This window comes from Xyrauchen texanus, chromosome 16 (genome assembly GCF_025860055.1).
Source record: "Xyrauchen texanus isolate HMW12.3.18 chromosome 16, RBS_HiC_50CHRs, whole genome shotgun sequence".
In the NCBI taxonomy this organism is placed as follows: domain Eukaryota; kingdom Metazoa; phylum Chordata; class Actinopteri; order Cypriniformes; family Catostomidae; genus Xyrauchen; species Xyrauchen texanus.
In genome coordinates, this window is record NC_068291.1 from 36324153 (window position 1) to 36345135 (window position 20983).

Genomic DNA, 20983 nt, shown 5'->3' on the forward strand with positions numbered 1-20983 from the left:
TTTTCCCCCGATCGCGATGCTACCTCACGCCACCCAGACGTGGTTTCCAGAACTGATGCAGATGATGCAATCTGCCCCATGGCCGATTCCATTGAGGCTAGACCTCCTCAGGCAGGCCAACGGGATGATTCTTCATCCCCGCCCCGATCTGTGGGCCCTCCATGCATGGCCCCTCAACGGGTTCCCGAGAACCTCCCCAGTGGAGTTTTGAGAACCATCACTGAGGCGCTGAGCGCCTCTACGAGGCGCTTATATGCCCAAAAGTGGAAAGTGTTCAGTGACTGGTGTGATACCAAGAGCTTGAACCCCAAATCGTGCGAGATACCAAGTGTACTCGCCTTTTTTGCAAGAGCTGCTGGAGGCGGGCAGCACACCCTCCACGCTCAAAGTCTATGTGGCTGCCATAGCGGCGTCACACAATCCTGATAAAGGACGTTCATTAGGGAAAAACGACCTAATCATTCGTTTCCTAAGAGGCGCTAGAAGGATGAACCCTCCTCGCCCCCCCCCTCGGTGCCGATCTGGGACCTGGCCACGGTCCTGGATGCACTCAAGAGTGCCCCGTTCGAACCTCTCCGAACCGTGCACCTTAAACAGCTCTCGCTAAAAACTGCGCTCTTGCTGGCGCTCGCCTCAGTCAAGAGAGTGGGCGACCTGCACATGCTGTCATCAAGTGCTGCTTGCCTGGAATTTGGACCTAATGACTGCAGAGTTGTCCTTAGGCCAAAGCACGGGTATATTCCTAAAGTGCTCTCCACACCCTTCAGAGTACAGGTGATATCTCTAGCAGCGCTATCGTCCCCAGCAGACGAAAGCGACGCTAATTTACTCTGCCTGGTCAGGGCGCTCAGAGTATATTTGGAACGTTCTGCCCTGTTCAGACAGACGGAACAATTATTCGTGATGCTTTGGCGGCCGCACTAAAGGTCTCGCAGTTTCAAAGCAAAGAATATCGGCTGGATAGTGGATGCTATAGCGCTGGCTTATGAAGCCAAGGGCCTTCAATGCCCCTTAGGCGTCAGAGCTCACTCTCACGAGGAGCATGGCCTCCTCGTGGGCGTGGTCGAGTGGGATACCCATTGAAGATATTTGTCGTGCGGCAGGCTGGGCCTCACCTTCGACATTTATCAGGTTTTATAACCTACAGGTCCCCTCATTGCATTCCAACATTCTATCATTCTATAGAATGGACTGGAGTATGTATATGCTGAGCATTATCTCCTCCCTTATAGGTCCATCTCTGACTGACTTAAAGGATTTTTTATGCATATCAGTACATAGAAAACTCAGTACATAAGATATGTGCTTGTGTTTGTACTATGAGCCCCACCATGGACCACCTTGGAAGGGCTCTATACTATCCCATTATGTAGCTCGCCGTTGGCCGGCTCGTGGAATAATCACTTTGCTTTAAGGCTCAGGCATCTGCCTCTGGCTTTATAGAGCGAAGTCAGCACGCACAGCGTTTTGCATGGTGTTCCCATAGCGTAAGCTACTTACGCAATAGGAGAGACCTCTCGATAGGGAACGACTCGGTTACTAACGTAACCTCGGTTCCCTGAGAGGAGGAAACGAGTATTGCGTAAGCTGCTGTGCTAGTGCTTGGTCAGTTCGCTTCAGTCGATTGAACCTAAAGAACCCTCATGACGGGGCGCCTAATATATAGCCCTAAGCCACGCCCATCTTGGCGGGCTCTGAGCGCGCGAGCGCGAAGCGCGCGCCCATTGGTCGGCCTGTCATTGGTTCGAGCAAGTTGCTGCAGCACAGCCAATGACCGAGCTGCCTCGCTCATTGCTGTCTGCTGTGCAGCTGCAATGCGTTTTACATAAAAACTTCAATATTTCTCGAGATACGGAGTTTTCCCATAGCGTAAGCTACTTGTTCCCTCCTCTCAGGGAACCGAGGTTACGTTAGTAACCGAGTCGTTAAACTGCTTAATTTCTCAGTGTAGCCACCACTTCAAGTCATAAAGAAATATTGATTCAGAGTAGTTGGCTTTTGTGCTTGGATGCTCTAGGTTTTTACTTTTAAAGTTGAAGTGTGTAATTTTAATTCTAATACTTTATCCTGTCCCATTTAAATATTTAGAGAAAATTAAATAAGCCATTTAATTGTGAAACCATGGCATTCTTATTACATTAAAAATGTCTTTATTATCACATGGCTGTAAATAAAACATTTAATACTCCCAAATTTGTCTACAGTCATGGAATAGCATGCAGCCTGCATGCAGGATTGGCGTTTCCATGGGAACACTGATTGTTCCCGGGGGAAAGCTGATCATGCCACTGATTAGCATGCCGAGCAACACCTGTTCTCCCCTAATTCACTCCCTTCTTAAGCCTGTTGTGTTCCCAGTATCTTTGCTAGATTGTTGTTTGATGTTGAGTACTAACCTCACTCTCTCTACTTATTTGATCCTGTCTCATGTATCTGCTGGTTGCCCGTGTGTCGGGTGTGTGGTTCCCTTCCAGTATTGCTGTGTGTCAGCTGGTCTTTTGTTTTTCTCACTATCATTCATTACAGAACAATCTAGCTAAGTATGGACCCAGCAGAGGAATCGCTATGCCTTCTTTCAGCAAGAAGTCTCTCTGGGACGTCAGCAGGATCAAATCACTGCCTCGAACTGGGCTTTAGAGATGATGGCTTCATAGCTCGCCGAGCACACCTACTTTGTTCAGCAGCTACGACTGCTACTCTCTTGATGCTGGCCGATCTCAGGAAGCTTCCTTACTGGCTCCAGCAGTTCCTCTGGCTCCTGGATGCTTTCAAGCCCACATTCCCCCTCCAGCCCCATATTCAGGTGAGGCTAAATCCTGCACCGCATTCCTTTTGCAATGTTCCCTATTCTTCACATTACAGCCCTCCACTTTCGCTTTGAATACGATGAAGGTGGCCTGTGTTTCTGTGCTTCTCACCGGAAAGGATGCCTTTACCACGAAGCTCCGCCGAGTGTTTGATCGCTCAGCTCAAGGTCGGGAGGTGGCAAGGGTTCTGTCTGGACTGTCTCAAGGAGATTGACGAGTATCAGATTATGTGATTGAATTTCGCATCCTAGCTGCTTCTTGTGAGTGGAATGACCACACTATGTGGGATCGATTTCTGCATTTTATTTCAGATGACATTCTGGAAGAGATTTATTCTTTGGATTTGCCGCTGTGTTTCGGTGACTTGGTCGATCAACACCTGACCCTACGCCGTAGTCACCATCGACGCCACTTTCCACCTACCCTGGCAGCTGATCCTTGTACCCGTTCTGCCTTTCCAGCCAACTCACCAGTATCACGGCCCAACACTGAGCCTATGCTAGAACTCAAATCTCATGCAGGCAGAAACAGTGACATCTCATTAATGGACTGTTTTTACTGTGCTGCTTCTGATCATCTTTCTGGTTCCTGTCTGGTAAAATACATTGCTCGTCGGTAGGATAGGGGTTACTAGCGAGAGCAACACCTTTGGACAAAACCCCTCGACTTCGGACAATTCACCTTGCCCGGCTGCAGTATGGATCTGCCTGTCACATGGTTTCCGCATTGGTTGATTCTGGAGCTGAAGGGTACTTTATGGATTTTAAATTGGCTTCTAAGTGTTGAATTCTTATGGTCCAGTTGGCACCCTAAGTGGCATGCCGCTGTCTGTCATCACTCAATCCACAAAGCCAGTAACCTTCGTCTCTGGGAATCACACAGAGCAGTTGTCCTTCTACCATATCCAATCTCCATCGGTTGGGGCATCCTTGGTTGGTAACGCACAACCCACATATACAGTAGATTGGTCAACCAACACTGTTCTTGCTTGGTGTCCTTATTGTTTGTCGCACTGTCTTAACTCTGCTTTTTCCCTTGTCCAGTCTTGTTTTTCAGTGCAGGATGAACTAGTGGACTTATCCGAAGTAGCGTTGAGTAAAGCGTTGAGGGTGGTGTTCAGCTGGTCCCACGCCATGACCCTTCCTCCTCATTACTCATATGACTGTGCGACTGAACTGCTTCCTGGCACTTCGCCACCTCAGGGATGGCTGTATTCGCTCTCGGCTCGGCGAAGGAGGCCATGAACAGTTATATCAGTGATTCTCTGGCAGCCGGTCTCATTCACCCTTCCTCTTCGCCAGCAGGGGCGGGGTTCTAATTCGTGGAGAAGAAGGATGGCTTGCTTAGACCCTGTATAGCTTATTGGGTGGATGAATGACATGATATCCTTTACCACTGATAGTCTGACAGCCTTCGAACTCTTCCAGTAAGCGTCCATCTTTATAAATTTTGACTTACACAACGCTTATCAAATTGTCCGGATTGGGAAGGGGGATGAGTGGAAGATGGCTTTTAACACCCACAGGGGGCACTTTGAATACTTGGTTATGCCTTTCGGAATGTCAACGCTCCCGATGGTCAATCGTTGTGCTTGTCTATCTTGATGATATTCTCATCTTATCCCAGAATATCCAGGACCATGTGCAGCATGTCAGGCAGGTGTTTCAGCTACTGTTTGAGAATCTGCTGTTCATCAAGGTGGAGAAGTGCGCTTTTCATGCACAGTTGGTTCAGTTCCTGGGTTTCAGCATTTCGTCTGAGAGAGTGCACCTGGACCCTACTAAAGTTAAAGCCGTCTCCGATTGGTCAACCCTAGATTCTCACAAGGCATTGCAGAGGTTTCTGGGGTTTGCAAATTTTTATCGGAGGTTTATAAGGAACTGCAGTCAGCTCACCACACATCTGATGGTCCTCACCTCCACACGCTCTGACTTTTGTTGGTCCTCGTGAGCTGAGGCAGTGTTTCCTTAATAAAAGGAGCGGTTTTCTACCGCACCTATCCTCGTTACTCGCGATCCTGCAAGTCAGTTCATGGTGGAGGTGGATGCGTCATTTTGAAGCTCCAAAAAGCACATAAAGGCAACATAAAAGTAAAACATAAGACTTATTGATTAAATCTATATCTTAAGAAGCAATATGATAGGCATGTGAAAGATCAATATTTAAGTACTTTTCTACTATAAATTCTCCTCCATGTCCAGTAGGGGGCAATATGCACAAATAATGCAAATCACTAAAAACAAAAGAAGAAGAATGTGAAAGAAAAAGTGGAGATTGACAGTAAAAAAAGGACTTTTGATCTGTTTCTCACCCACACCTATTATATCGCTTCTGAAGACATAGAATTAACCACTGGAGTCACATAGATTTCTTTTGTGCAGCCTTTATGTCCTTATGGAGCTTCAAAATGTCGATAGTCATTCGTTTGCATTGCATGGACCTACAGAGCTAAGATATTCTTCTAAAAATCGTTTGTTTTTTGCAGAAGATAGAAAGTCAGACACATCTGGGACGGCATTAGCAAATGATGATATAATTTTAATTTTTGGGTGAACAATTCCTTTAATACCAAAATGTCTGTATTACAGTAAGATTTCAGTATTCCATACCAAGTCAAGTGAAATTGCACACTTCTTGATACCAATTTTGACCCTAAAAGTAAAAGCCTGTGTTATTGTATACACTCTTTTATTTTAAAAGTTAAATGTTTATATAAATATTACATCAAAACAATGGTATTTAGCCTTCAAGAATTTTTAAGTAGGACTAAACTTTGTTTCCAGTTCTCAAGCATATATTCAAGACAAATTAAGAAATTAATAAAAATAAAAATGCAAGCAATAGAATAAAAAGTCCTTGAAGTCTTTCAGGTAAATTCAAGTAAATAATATATTAATACTTAAAGCTACTAAAGTTATCCAGCCAAGGGCTGTTTTCTTGACAATATTGTTGTTTTAGTTCAAACAAAAGTGTCCAACACTTGAGCAGGTCCAAATGCATCACAAATACTTATTAATTAGTATAGACATTGCTTGAGCAGGCCCAAGTGTGTTGAAAACGTGCATTAGTTCAAAAGATGAATGATCAGATCTCAGAGTTAAAAAGTCTCTAAAAGTATTTACTTTTCTTTCATTTTGTTGTTATTTAAATGTAGGCTGTCTTATTAAATTGCTGCACAGCTAAATCATAAAGATATAACATTTTACAAGAGTTATACAGTTTACTATGTGTTAAAGTGTATATATACTGTACATATAAACCATATATCAGTCCAATAAATAAAAGTGAAGACAGATTATAACAATTAAGTAACCATGGTATTTAACTGCATAATAGGCATTGCTTTATGCTGTGCATATTGTATCGGTTCAAATTGTGTGTTGCACACTGTTTATATAGTACCATGCCTTCACAAAAATTTTGATTGAGACAGAAAGAGAGAGTGAAGGGAGGCTGCTAAAGGGAGTGTTTCTTTGTGAAGCTGGTTTCAAACACCAGCAAGCAAGCAGGTGAATTATGATGAAAATATCGCAAAAATCCTTCACACTGTGTGTCTCCAGTAAAGTATTTTTTCCTCAAAATCATTTGCCAATGGAGGAAGTAATGTATTACTTACATTTGAAAGTAAAGCATATTTTCAGTAAATCTAATTAAAATTAGTATACAGCAGGGGTCAGCAACCATTTTGACATGAAGTGCCATTTTTTTTTATTTTCCTTGTTATCACTGTAATTCACTGTAAATCACTTCTTTATAATTTGGTATGTCCTCCTTCAGTTTTAATGACACCATGCACTCGAGTTGGCTTGAACAAAATCTCATCTCAAACATCGAGAAAAGTCTTTTTACATCATGTGTTGCAAAGGAAAAAAGGAACAAATAAAACAAAAAAATAGAGGCTGTGGCTCTGTAGCATTTATTTAAGAATATACACCCACATAGCAATATTGGCTCATCCGATGGCACTCAGTATTTTTTGTTAATGTTGCGATGGTCAATAGGGCAGTCATCTTAGCATGGGTTCCGGTCTCATGCAAACCAGGACAAAAATCACGTTCACCTAATTTCCCTCTAAAATTTGAGTTTAGGGTTGGGGTTAGGGCGTATGCTTAAAATATGTATTCATGTTGACGGTATTACATAATTTACAACTAAAAATGCAACTTACTTTTGGCACCACTCTGTGGACATTTCACCTGGAAACTGGTACTCACGTGTGACCATCGTTCAAAAACACTTTCAGTTTTGGCCACTGGGGGTAGTTCTGATCAAGACCGATTTCAGTGGGATCAGTCTGTATATTCACAGTTAGCCTTGATTAATTTATTCCACAAGTGAATGTGTCTGTGTTACAGAGAGGCTACCTAGATAAACAAATAGTATTCGGCTGGTCATATGATCTTAGTATGTCTGCTCCCATGAGGTGACCTACTCGTGGTGCCTGATGTCAAATGAAACAGATTTTTCAAAAGTACTAAACATTTTTCATTTCACTTTAAGGGTTAAACTGAAAAATTTTACACCATTCATTTCAAATGTATCTACTATGTATCCTTAGGATATGAATAAAATATAATTCAAACAAATCGTCCTTCACAGAGTTGATTTTATAATAATAATTTATTAATTTATTTTTGGTTGCTGAGGCAACTATGTTCAGCTGTTGATTGCTGGTGATATTTGGTTAGTTGGTAGTCTTTAAACCAGCTGTCTGCAGGGCAGGGCATGCTGGGATTGTTACATGTGCTAATCCACGGTTTGGCTGACCGGCCGGTCAACACAAACCATTGCTAGATTAATCTATCCGTCACTATAGCCAGAGCACCCTGGTCTATATCAGAGCAATCCTCCAGATGGACAAACCCATCAGCGAGGACCGCTTAAGTCTTTAGCAGATGGCAAAAAAGAGAAAGCGAGAAAGAGACTGAGGGGGCAACAAAATGTAATATAATTACAGTTTTCCTCAGTTTCACATGTTGTTTGATTTATCTCGTAAGGAAAACTGATCCTTTTTGCTGAAAGTCAGAGATCTCACCTTTATGTAAATCCATTCTCTACTGTATTTTCCATGAAGATACATAATATCTCTTGACATATCTTATTAGAGAATGCTGCTTGCTCAGTTGGCTTTTTCCAGATTTCTTGGAAAATTCAGTGTTAATATGTAAGGGATAATGTGCAACAGTACCAGTCATTATTGCAACATAATGCTAGACAAGATGAGCAGATCTGGCTTTATGTTGCAATAAAGAGGTTTATTTTGCGATAATGACTGGATGACTGAATATTATCCTGCTTTGTACACACCTGCTTAGCAAATTAATTTATAAATGGCATTTAAATATCGATTTGAGTTTAAATTATTTTACTATGTGCAAAAAAAGAGACAGCAGAGTGATATGAGAGACATGACAATATTTTACCTAGGATAACAGTCGATTATACAGTTTAGCCGTCATTATATAAAAATTTTGGGCCGCTGAATCTCACAAATGACCACTCATAATCAAGTATTCCAGAGAGGTGTGTAATAATAGTATTGATGGCACCATTTTACATCATGTGTTCTCGATGCAAATCTGCAGACAGAAGAGTACAGTATGTTTTCATTATACAACAAATCCTTAATGTGTGTAATCCTACACATGAAGAAATACATACTGCCCTGTTGTGGCCCATAAACACACAGTGAGTGCTAAATGTTCTCTATGTACATCTAGCGATACTCCCCTTGCACAGGATTAGGCATAAGCTTTATGCAACATCAGTTAGCTGTCTCTGGATTAAAACAAAACTGCAGTCATGCATTAGCAATTCTCTTACGCTTCTAAAGTAAATCTTGTTTCTGCAGTACACACTGCACGTTATACAGTAACCGAGTTACCTTTTGTCTCTTTGCTTATAAAGAATACTTCAATTTGACAATAAAAGGCATGATAAAAGGCATTGTTTAATATGATATACTGTACATGATAAAACAGAAATGTTTATAAAAATGCAATGAAAATGTTTTAATACAACTATATACAAACTATTTTCATTGCATTTGTCATAAATTACTTTCTTTTTTTTTTTTTTTGTGGGACACAAAAGATGTTAGGCAGAATGTTGGAATAAGTCACCATTCACTTTCATTGCATCTTTTTTCTATACATTGGATGGGAATGGTGACTGTGGCTTTTCTTTTATGTTCCATGAAAGAAAGAAAGACATATAGGTTTGTAAGAACTAAAAGGGGATAATAATGATGACAGATATACACACATATATATATATAATTTTGTTTGTGAACTATTCCTTTAACTAGTCGTGTTCTGAGTCAACTTATATCTTAAACATAGCCAAACAATCTTTATTTGCCAAGCGACAGCAAATTTTAGCTCCTTTTCTCCTGCGCATGCTAAGTAGATTCAATATCGTTCAAACTACTGAGCATGTACAGAAGGAAATGAATGTTGCAAAACTCAATACAGATTCACTCTTACACAAAAAGCCAAATTAATAAGTCCCTTCAAAGACTTCGGTGACATTACAATTTACAAAACCTTTATTAAAGTTTGTACTTTACTAGCGTCTCCAAACGTCATTGCAAAAATAACATATATATATACAGTGCATCCGGAAAATATTCACACCGCCAATTTGTTATGTTACATCCTTAATCCAAAATGGATTAAATTCATTATTTACCTCAAAATTCTACAAACAATACCCCATAATGACAATGTGAAATAAGTTTGTTTGAAATCTTTGCAAATTTATAAAAAAAAAAAAAAGAAATCACATGTACATAAGTATTCACAGCCTTTGCTCAATACTTTGTTGAAGCACCTTTGGCACCAATTACAGCTTCAAGTCTTTTTTGAGTATGATGCTACAAGCTTGGCACACCTATTTTTGGACAGTTTCTCCCATTCTTCTTTGCAGGACCTCTTAAGCTCCATCAGGTTGGATGGGGAGTGTTGGTGCACAGCAATTTTCAGATCTCGCCAGAGATGTTCAATCGGGTTCAAGTCTGGGCCACTCAAGGACATTCACAGAGTTATCCTGTAGAAACTCCTTTGTTATCTTGGCTGTGTGTTTAGGGTCGTTGTCCTGTTGGAAGAAGAACCTTCACCCCAGTCTGAGGTCCAGAGCGTTCATCAAGGATGTCTCTGTACATTGCTACGTTCATCTTTCCCTCGATCCTGACTAGTCTCCCAGTTCCTGCCACTGAAAAACATCCCCACAGCATGATGTTGCCACCACCATGCTTCACTCTAGGGATGGTATTGGCCAGGTGATGAGTGGTGCCTGGTTTCCTCCAGACATAACTCTTGCCATTCAGGCCAAAGAGTTCAATCTTTGTTTCATCAGACCAGAGAATTTTGTTTCTCATTGTATGAGAATCCTTCAAGTGCCTTTTGGCAGACTCCAGACAGGCTGTCATGTGCCTTTTACTGAGGAGTGTCTTCTGTCTGGCCACTCTACCATACAGGCCTGATTGGTGGAGTGCTGCAGAGATGGTTGTTCTTCTGGAAGGTTCTCCTCTCTCCACAGAGAAACGCTGGAGCTCTGTCAGAGTGACCATTGGGTTCTTGGTCACCTCCCTGACTAAGGCCCTTCTCCCCCGATTGCTCAGTTAGATCGGGTGGTCAGCTCTAGAAAAAGTCCTGGTGGTTCCAAACTTCTTCCATTTATGGATGATGGAGGTCACTGTGCTCATTGGGACCTTCAATGCTGCAGAAAGATTACTGTATCTTTCCCCAGATCTGTGCCTCAATACAATCCTGTCTCGGAGGTCTACAGACAATTCCTTGGACTTCATGGCTTGGTTTGTGCTCTGCCATGCATTGTTAACTGTGGCACCTTACATAGACAGGTGTGTGCCTTTCCAAATCAAGTCCAATCAACTGAAGTTACCACAGGTGGACTCCAATCAAGTTGTAGAAACATCTCAAGGATGATCAGTGGAAACAGGATGCACCTGAGCTCAATTTTGAGTGCCATGGCAAAGGCTGTGAATACTTATGTACATCTGATTCTATCGTTTTTATTTTTAATAAATTTGCGAAGATGTCAAACAAACTTATTTCACATTGTCATTATGGGGTATTATCTGTAGAATTTTGAGGAAAATAAATAATTTAATCCATTTTGGAATAAGGCTGTAACATAGGGGGCAACATAACATTTACTGTTATGGCATGGACAAGGCACAGATATCGCACACATATTACAAACTGATGGCAGTCCAAAGTTCAGAAGGTGCAAAACACAGCAAAGTGACATTGACGAGTTTGCAGGTTAGTGTAAGAAATTGGTATTACTGTCCAAACTGAACGATTAGAAATGGCGATGTCTATTATGCCTTTTCCTTGTATGTAGCATTGAATAGGTCTTTCATTCAAGCTATCAAACCATAAAAAGATATACTTGTAAATGAAAATACATTTGTATGCTCAAAGAAAGATACTTATACACAATAAATCATCCAGTAATGACTAGACTAAATCTTTGTCCTGATGTGCCAGACGCATCCGGTCCGCGAACCACTTTAATTAACGCTGCCACTCACACTTTACCAAAGTTGTGTTGAGAAATATGTTTGAAAAGACAAAGACTGCTGTGCAAAAAGCAGCATTATTCATATCTGAAAATAAATCTGATATATATTGATAATGATCGAGAAAATCTTTCAATTATCTATTTGTGAAAACGGCATTTATCCCAAGCCTACCGAACGCTCATCCGGTCTTCCATTGGTCAGAAAACAGATTGTCCTGCATCAAACACACACCATTGGTTAAGCCATTGTCACTCTGCTGGTATGCAGACCAAGCAATGTTTGGGGGGGTGGGGGAGGGTGAACTGGGACATGACCCAGGCCGGACTCGAATGGCTCCTATGTGTCATGGGTATACCCACTGAGCCACATCTCTGATCAAAGCAATGTTTTAAAAGTGCCACAGAACAACACTGTTAACACATGTCAAGGAAATAAACCTAAAAAAATGGATTATGGTTGCATCATAAGCTGGAATAGAAGAAAGTCTTTTCACATCAAAACTTACCCACTTTAGCTTCAAGTCAGCTACAGATAATTTGTTTTTACAGTGTATTTTAGCATGTCTAGATGAAAATGCTATAATGCCAGGAATAACTGACATTTGACAACAGTTATCAACTCATTACATCATATTGTGAAGGTTTCTGCAGTAAAACAGATGCAACAATCCATCACCGATGGAGATGTCAGATCTGAATCCGTCTGTGTAGGGGTGAATATGTTTGGGCTATTTTCATTCCCTTTGCTGTGACCCCCTGCTGAGGAAAGCCCAATTCCCAAAAGTACGCCTGAGTCAGAGCATCCAAAACAAGTGACTTTTCAGACTCTCTATTCATAGGAGGAGAACAGCATCAAATACTGGAGTGTTTTCCCCTTTGTTCTCTATAGGAACACATCATTAAAAAAGTATAGGGTACTGTATGGCCTGGCAGAAGAACTTACACTAATTCCTTGCATTGACTGCTCAAACTTTTAAGTGTTGTACAAAGAGAAGCCTTGAGCTCCTTCTTATATCATCCTTTAATACCATTCAAGCCGTGATAGACTAGAAGAAATCTCCGCATTAAAAATCCCATCTTCCCAGAGGAGCAATCTGTGCAAACATCCAGCTGCTGCTATGCAAACTGATTGATTGTTATCTTGCCAAACACTGATCATAGTGACAATCTTATGAAACTTGTGTAAAAAGCTTGAGCACATTGTATGGAGCTCCATCTGACAAGCCTTGAGCTTAAAAACATGTCTGACAGCTATTGATCTGGCGGAGATAATAAGGTATTGCTTTGGAGAGCGAAAAGGGGAAATATGGGAAATCAAGGTCAATTCAAATGCGTGTGAATGCATTTATTAAATCAAAGCATGATGAGTTTTTTTCTAGCCTGCAATTGTTATTCTAAATGTGAAATAACATCATTGGCCAACACAACAGAACATTATTGCCATGCAAGCTAGAGTGAGAAATTATGAAAATGCTTCTCTTTTACATTCTTTTCTACTTTTAGACAAAACATTTTTCATTTTCATATAATCAGCATTAAATAAGCATTTTACATGAATTTCATAATTTCCTTGGTGTTTAGTAGCTCATTTTGCTTTGAAGACAGCATGCACAATAGCTTCCATGAACTCCACATGTCTGTGCAAAAAGCGATTATGCAATTTACATTATAACTTTTATTTTATGTAAATTCTTCAAAATACTAAAACTTTTTATTTCCAGGTTTAAATCAAATAAATTCTCAATGTTATCTCTTACTTTTAGACCACACTGTATAGACTATGTGTATACACTTAATACATTATTTTTGATGCAAGTGTGGGATATGATACACTATACAGGCAACCACATGGCTATAAATCACATAATAATAGCTAAACTCAACAACACCTGCAGTTAAATTCTAATTTTCAAAATGTGTGTTCCAGTTAAACTTTACAGCCCAGCTGTAATTAAAGGCCACTACGGTGCTTAATGGGAAGGATGTTTACCCCTCTAGAGGGAGCCAATGTAGATTGTATGCCTGCTGGTCAGATAACTGCCCAGGATACTCTCCTGTGGTACATAATAAATATGTGCAACAATGAATACACAACAAGCATGGGCTAAAATAACATAGTAGAGATATATATACGTAAATACGTAAATAAATAAATAAAAAAGGGTGTTAATAATTATTTGATTGCCTTTTCTCAACAGCATGTTGAGATTTTTGATATTCCTATGGTACAACGGTCTTATTTTTGTCATATCTTCAATTTAATTTCTGATGCAAGATGCTGACATCAAACCTGTTACACATAAATGTCTTTGAAGGTCTATAATAGGTTTCTGGAGGCTGTGTTATGGAAATTACAGAAGTGAAATTGCATAACTTAGATTTGGTCCATACTAAGGAGAATTATTATTTGACCTGCAAATGCTGGCCTCATGGTGAAATCATGGTCATCCACTTTCAGCAACTGCTCCGTTTTCAGTTTCCTCGATTTTGTCACGTCTGGTGGCTTTTTCGCCAGGGACCTGTAAAAAGGGTTCCAAAGTCACGAAAACTCTGATCAGCCTTATATATAATGAATTTGGACAGGTTACACAAAACATTCAGCTTAAACTCTCAAAGTCAATGACGTTTAAATAATTTCCATGAAAATGCAGAAACAAAAGTGTAATGACGGATTAAGATCATGCATGGTGCGTCTATCAACAAATTGTTCAGCCAGCATGAACTAGCTGTAGCGGACAGATCTGTTTCAAATTACAGTAGATCTTATCGACAGACACTCGGATCTGTCCCAAATGCTGTTTCCCATGAACCCCAACAAAATAAAACAAAACTATTTATTTATTGATATTTAGTGACCTGTGGATTAAGTTTCGATACAATTTAAATGTAACTACCTCTGGTAAAAGCTATGCATTAACAATACATTTGCAATATAATACACATCCATTCAGGACTTGCTGTGAATCACTCTGCGATATTATAAAACGTGCAAATGGTACAGTACATGTGCTATCTGTCTGTCTGTCTGTCTGTCTATGACTAAAACAACCCAGAGACACCATTCCCTACTGTTTCCTGCCATTTGTAATTTATTTCTTGTTGAGAGTGCATCAGACAGAGGCAGCTTTTCACAACTGGAACCTTGTCTACATAAGTACTGTTGGATATTCTCATGCAAATTTGCAGGTTTATGCACAGTAATGAAATGTTAATTCTGAACATTGTTATTTTTTTTCATTCAATAATTATGAAACCCATGAGGCTGTACCCATGTTAGCTATTAGCCAGGACAGCTTTGTGCCAATGTACAGTCCTTGGCAGATGGGCGAAATGTGCTTGTGGCACGTGGCTTTTTGTCTGAGTAAGGAACACCAGTTCCAGCACGCCAGCGGTGCATGTTCGGTTCAGTGGAAGTATTATCTGTCTAGGTCATGTTAATTGCGCCCGAGCCTCTGGCCTCATTTATGGGACTCTGCTGTCATAATAGAATCAGGCTAATAAAGGTGGTCGAAGCATGAGTCTGTGAAACAATGTTGTTACGTCACCATCACAACATGTTTTCTAACATCACCGGTCTCATTTCTACATCACCACAGGTATTATTAACAATATTGTTATCTCTGATCACGTAAATAAGAATCTCTATCAGCATTCTCATATGCTCATATGTAATTAGGGAAAGACCGATATATCGGCGAGGCTGCTTAATCGGTCACTCTTTGGTCACTTTAAGATTATCAGCATTGGTCGATTACTAGTCCCACATGCGCGAGACCACAAAAGGGCCAGTGTGGCACTAGTCCATCCAGATTGACAGCTGGTCCACCCAATCAAAACTGCAGGAATATAAGTTCGCTAATAAAAAGAAACTGAATTTTGTTCATATATATATATATATATATATATATATATAATATAGATCAGTGCTGTAAACAGATTCGCTTACTGCGCTTAGCACCAAGATAATGTATTCATGCTTTGTCTCACTTAATTTATTATTATTATTATATGAGGTTATTCTTGCCCAACCTGCAACCCTAAACCCTACAGTATACATTAACAACACATGTCTATCTGTGGTAGACAAATTCACCTACCTGGGTTCCACCGTATCAAACAACAATAACCTTGACGCAGAGCTTGACATGCGCATTGGGAAGGCATCATCAACGTTTGGAAAACTGAGCAAGCGTGTCTGGCACAACAAGAACCTCTCATTGCTCCTCAAAGTTCGTGTGTACCATGCATGTGTATTGAGCACCTTACTATATGCAAGTGAGACATGGACAACATACGAACATCGCCTCAACGCCTTCCATTTTCGCTGCCTTCGTTCCATACTGGGTGTATGCTGGAAGGATCATGTGCCAAACTCTGTCATACTTGAGAGAACTGGTTCCAGTGACCTGTACACCATCCTCCGTGAACGCCACCTCCGCTGGACTGGGCATATATATCGAATGAATGACTTTCGCCTTCCAAAAATCTTGCTTTTTGGCGAGCTGGCAAATGCCCCCCGCACACATGGTCGCCCCATCTACGTTTTAAAGACGTCATTAAGAGGGATCTTCAGGCTTTCTCCATCAACCTGGACAACTGGGAGGCACTTGCAAATGACAGAACCAAATGGCGCACAGCAATTAACAACGGCAGCAGGGACTCTCAGGAGGCCTACAAGTCATTTCTGGAAGAGAGACGCTCAAAACGGGAAGCAGTTTGTCGTACTCGACATGAACGGCCATAGTAGTAGTAGTAGTATATGAGGTAGGAGTGTGGTAGATGCTTCTGTAGATGACATGGAAGGGTAAGAAATTAGCAAGTTTTAGCACGTCATCTACCTGCAACTGTGTGGCTGGCGACCTTTAAGACTTCTTGGAGTGACAAATGACAAGAAATGTCATTATTGACATTTATACCATGTCATAATTCAGTAGCTACATCCTCAGAAATGGTTCTTGAACAAGAAGTTCCTCTTCTGTGCTTGTCTACTCTTTAGCCTCCATTTGAATGTAACATAACCCAACTGTTTTTCACCAGACCTCTTATTTTACATAGACTATTACTCAAAAGAAATATTTTGCGACATTGCAGCAGCTCCACGAAGCCCAGAACGTACGCCAAAGGAGAGTTGTCCGATTTTAAAGATTCGGTCTTTGGGGAAATAGCAAAACACTCTGTTTCAACGATAACGTTGCAACTTAAGCCTTTACGATCATCATAACTGATGTTGTTCGTCACTTGTTTCCCAAACCAGCAGGTCACTCGTTATAAAGTAATACTTAAGTGCTTTGTTACGGGATCTGTCTGGTCCAATGTTGCCGATCACTTTGGCAAATATGTTCAGGTGTTTGTCTTCTCAAAATGAAAATAATTTGGAAATACTAACGAACATGGACGTTGTTTGTAACCTTGTTGAGGCACCGAAATATATTAACTATTACAGAATTCAATTAAATAAATGATTAGGGCTTTGGTAAGACAGGGTTTCAGATGTTTGCTCAGCTTATAGAGATTAATAAAAGTGATGCAAGGAGTGCATGTAACGTGAATGTACCCGATGAGCATCACATCATAATAAGGGGATCTTATGTAGCCTGTGTAGTTTTTTTGGCTGGAAACTGAACAGATGCACAAAGAACAGGATTAAAATGACGGACATCAGTACTGAACTACTCATAGACCTTTCTAAACAGAATGAAGGGAATCTCTCATTGCACACTCACTCTAAGCTCCTTTGATAAATGTATTTTATTCATTTATTTATAGGCCTATTTATTTAAGTTTTAAACTGCAGGGTCACTTTACTCACATATGTCTGAAGAAATCTGTTTAATAAGAAAATCTTTCTATTGCTATTATCGTTATGATGATCAGATACGGGCAATGAAACATTATACTGTATTGTGTGTTATGTAAATTTAGATTTATCTTTAGACCTAATTTAGACCTATCACGCTGCATGGGCAGACTTTGGAGACTGCCTGTTGAATTCAATGTGATTTTTTTCACATATAATTTATTCACTGGCACTTTTTCTAGGGGGCCTGGGTTGCTCAGCGAGTAAAGACGCTGACTATCACCCCTGGAGTCGCAAGTTCGAATCCAGGGTGTGCTGAGTGACTCCAGCCAGGTCTCCTAAGCAGCCAAATTGGCCCGGTTGCTAGGGAGGGTAGAGTCACATGGGGTAACCTCCTCATTGTCACGATTAATGGTTCTCGCTCTCAATGGGGCACCTGGTAAGTTGTGCGTGGATTGCGGAGAGTAGCATGAGCCTCCACATGCGGAGTCTCTGCACGGTGTCATGAACAAAGAGGCACGTGATAAAATGCGCAGATTGATGGTCTTTGAAGTGGAGGCAACTGAGACTTGTCCTCCGCCACCCGGATTGAGGTGAGTAACCGCACCACCATGAGTACCCACTAATTAGTGGGATTTGGGCATTCCAAATTGGGAGAAAAGGGGAAACAAATGTTTAATTTTTTTTATATTTTTCTCTGATAAACTGTGAAAGATGCGAGAAAGTTAATTTAAGTTGCACTTAAGAGTGGTTCAAAACTCTCGTTAATTTACAAATGTTTTTACTTAGATAAAGATGCTTTTGGGAAATGCAACACATAGATTAAGAACTATTTAAGTGCTACTAACATTCTTCTTAGTGCTTCGAGAAACCTGGCTAATACCTGTGAAAGTAGGAGGACTGAAAAGTGTCTTATAATAATGTTTATTTCTTTTCGTAATTCATTGTATTTAGTTCTATAGTCATTTAATTTTTCATTGTGTAACAGGGTCAGAAAGGTGCTTCCACTTGCTTTATTTTGTGTATGACCATTTAATCATATTTAAGCTGCACTCTCCACCCATTGGCTGGTACTGTGTAGCGAACTAGTTCCGGTTGGGTCATTAAGATTCACACCAGCGGAGAGAGTGGTAGAATGTAATAATTAAAAAAATATATATACTATTAATTGTTGTTATTGTACATGTAATTATGCAACTCAGTAAATGAGAGAATATTGACTCATAAAGGCTGAGGAAAGGGGCGCGCATCATTATATTCACGATGAAATTAGGCCACTCATTTGGAGAGTCCCAGATGGCCACTTAACCGAAGTGTTAGCTCTGCAACAGCCTAGTCAACCACTAATGCACTTTTTTGACTTTGAGTAAATATTGCATTAAAAATGTCTTATTTTAACCCTAACATTCATAGGTAACTCTCCCAAATGCATATGTACTTGTTTTGCCATTGGAAATCCATTTTAATAATTATTTGTGTGAAAATTTAGACAGTTGTGTGAAAATTTTGATTGTTTGACATTGTTTGAAACCTTAACTGAAGCATTCATGCAATGTCAGATGAAAAGACAACATGTCATTTAATTTTCCATCATGGTTGTTAAATAAAGTCAAACAGTATTATCTATAGTAATATATTGGCTAAATATCTCTATCAGCCAATAAAAATACATTTTAGATGACTCCCAAATTTAATATTATCTAAAGGTTCAGTATACTGACAGACAATTCTCTCATCTTCAGTATCAACATTGCCACATTGATAATCACCACACCATAATAATCATGATCAACATCTTTTATATATACATATTTTTTATCCTCAACATTATCAACATCTTTCAATCTTAATCTTCAATGTTCTCGAAACAAAACAGAGAGCCCAGCAATTTGCATTTTAAATGCATTTCACATCATTACAATGGCAGTCGAAGTTTGGCTCTTGAAGATCTGAGTGCCATAAGATATCTGATTTGAAAAAATGTCAGTGCTGGCACTTACGTTCCGTGCTTCTGAGTTTCCACGGGTCCTGTCCACCTTCTCTCTCTCGTGGCGCGCTTATTTCGGCATTCCCCAAACGAGCCCAGGCAGACCGCTAAAATCAGCAAATGTCTCAGATAAGGCATTATGCAGAGCAGGTGAAAAATCTACAGGTGTGTCCTGAAATCCATCTTAATCTATGAATGCGGCGGCAGGCGAAATGCAGCATCTTTCCGCTTACTGAGTTCAAATCGCTGCACTTCGCATCGCTGTGGCACGCGCGATGTGTCCGACGGTTTAAATGTAAGCGCTACACATGCGCTGCGTCTTCTGTTTGCCATTGGTTATCTGCAGCACAGCTGTTTGAAAGCGCTCGGACCGCCGCTTTAACCACGTGGCATCATCGGCGTGCGGCGCACACGCGCGTTTCCCACGGCTGTTTGTAGGGTTGGAGGAAAAGAGGGATTAGAAAGACACATATGAACTCAAAAAGCTTTGCATCAAAGACTAGGTATGCTTTCATATTTAATGCGTAAGTGAAATCCAACCACTAAACACATCCTTTAAGCGATGTACAGTAGGCGGAATGCAATTACACATGATTCTATTTGACTCAATGCAATTCAGAGATTCTGGAATAACTGTTTGATTCACTTTAGTCAAACTAACGTGAATATTCGTTTGTTAAAATGCTGTGTATTACATAACCATAGACGTCCACCTTGAACGTGATTTTAAAATGAGGTTAGTGGAGGTAGATATCATGAGATCAAATTATGGGTGAAATTTGAAAAATGTGCAACCAAATATGCACAACTTGCTACTGAAATTTTCATAGCATGCGGATTGCAGAAGATATAATTATTGGTCCTTTTGAAAAAGTTATAAAGGCCCTTAATGTAATAACATTTGGTGCTAAATGTAATCAAATCCCTAAATTAAATAGCTTTTGGTCCTAAATGTAATAAAGGCCATAAATGCAGTAAAGGTTCTAAATTTAATAATTGTTGGACATAAATGTAATAAAGGGTCAGGCATATGAGGTGTCATTTGAAAGCTTAGAATCTAAACAGAGATAACAATTACTTCTGCATTTATGTAAAAAAATTGTTTTGCAAATTTGTGCCCCTTAGAGGTAATGGGGTACAAGTATTTATATGGGAAAAAAAAGTGACAAGTCGTGTATCAAATGAAAGCTCTCATTCTCAGGAATGCGACTACTGTTTATTCTGTTGCCCTTATACCACAGTTCGAAAGATTTTGAAAATAAACGCAAAGTGAAATATGATTAGTGTAAGTTATCAAATACAAACTTTCATTTTTTGCACGAATCACTGCTGCTCTAAGCCCCAAAAAGCTACAAATGTTATATCTGCGTTTAGCTTAGGTAGTTTTCTAAAAACAAAATAGCCATTTTTTACTTTCCTGTGAGCTTGATTGGCTGAATTATGTTATATATTAGATGTCCAGAACAAAATAGGCCATCTGGCAGGAAAAGCATGCTAAACAAATCATCAGAAAAATATGTTTTCCACTATTGATGATAAAGGATCTCAGCTTTTTAATGACACTTTGATTGAACTTCTAGTCCACTCAGAGGTCGAGATATTCAATGAAATAACGAGGTGGTGCATGAACTGAAAATTAGACTAAATGTCTATGGACGAGCACATGTTTGAGGGATCAAATGCGTTAGAGCACCACCTACATTTCAGATCTGTAGATTATGATGGAATGTGATAGAGAAAAAATATTTTACTAGTACATGCTTCCATCTTTACAAAGTTAGGATATTTTTATTTTATATTAAAAAAAAAAACTTTGTTTATTATAAGATTATAAACACACACAAT

General features: G+C 39.9%; 1 protein-coding gene across 1 annotated transcript in view; it reads right to left on the reverse strand.

Annotated features, from left to right (window-relative positions):
- LOC127657109 (gamma-aminobutyric acid receptor subunit rho-2-like) overlaps positions 1 to 19376 on the reverse strand; it is a 50270-nt gene extending 30894 nt beyond the window's left edge. The window contains exons 1-2 of the mRNA XM_052145760.1: positions 19152 to 19376; positions 13767 to 13873 (exon numbers count right to left, since the gene is read on the reverse strand). Of these exons, the coding sequence (XP_052001720.1) occupies positions 13767 to 13873; positions 19152 to 19276 (232 nt within the window). The 5' untranslated portion in view covers positions 19277 to 19376. The remainder of the gene's footprint in view (positions 1 to 13766; positions 13874 to 19151) is intronic.
- Between the last annotated feature and the right edge of the window lie 1607 nt (positions 19377 to 20983).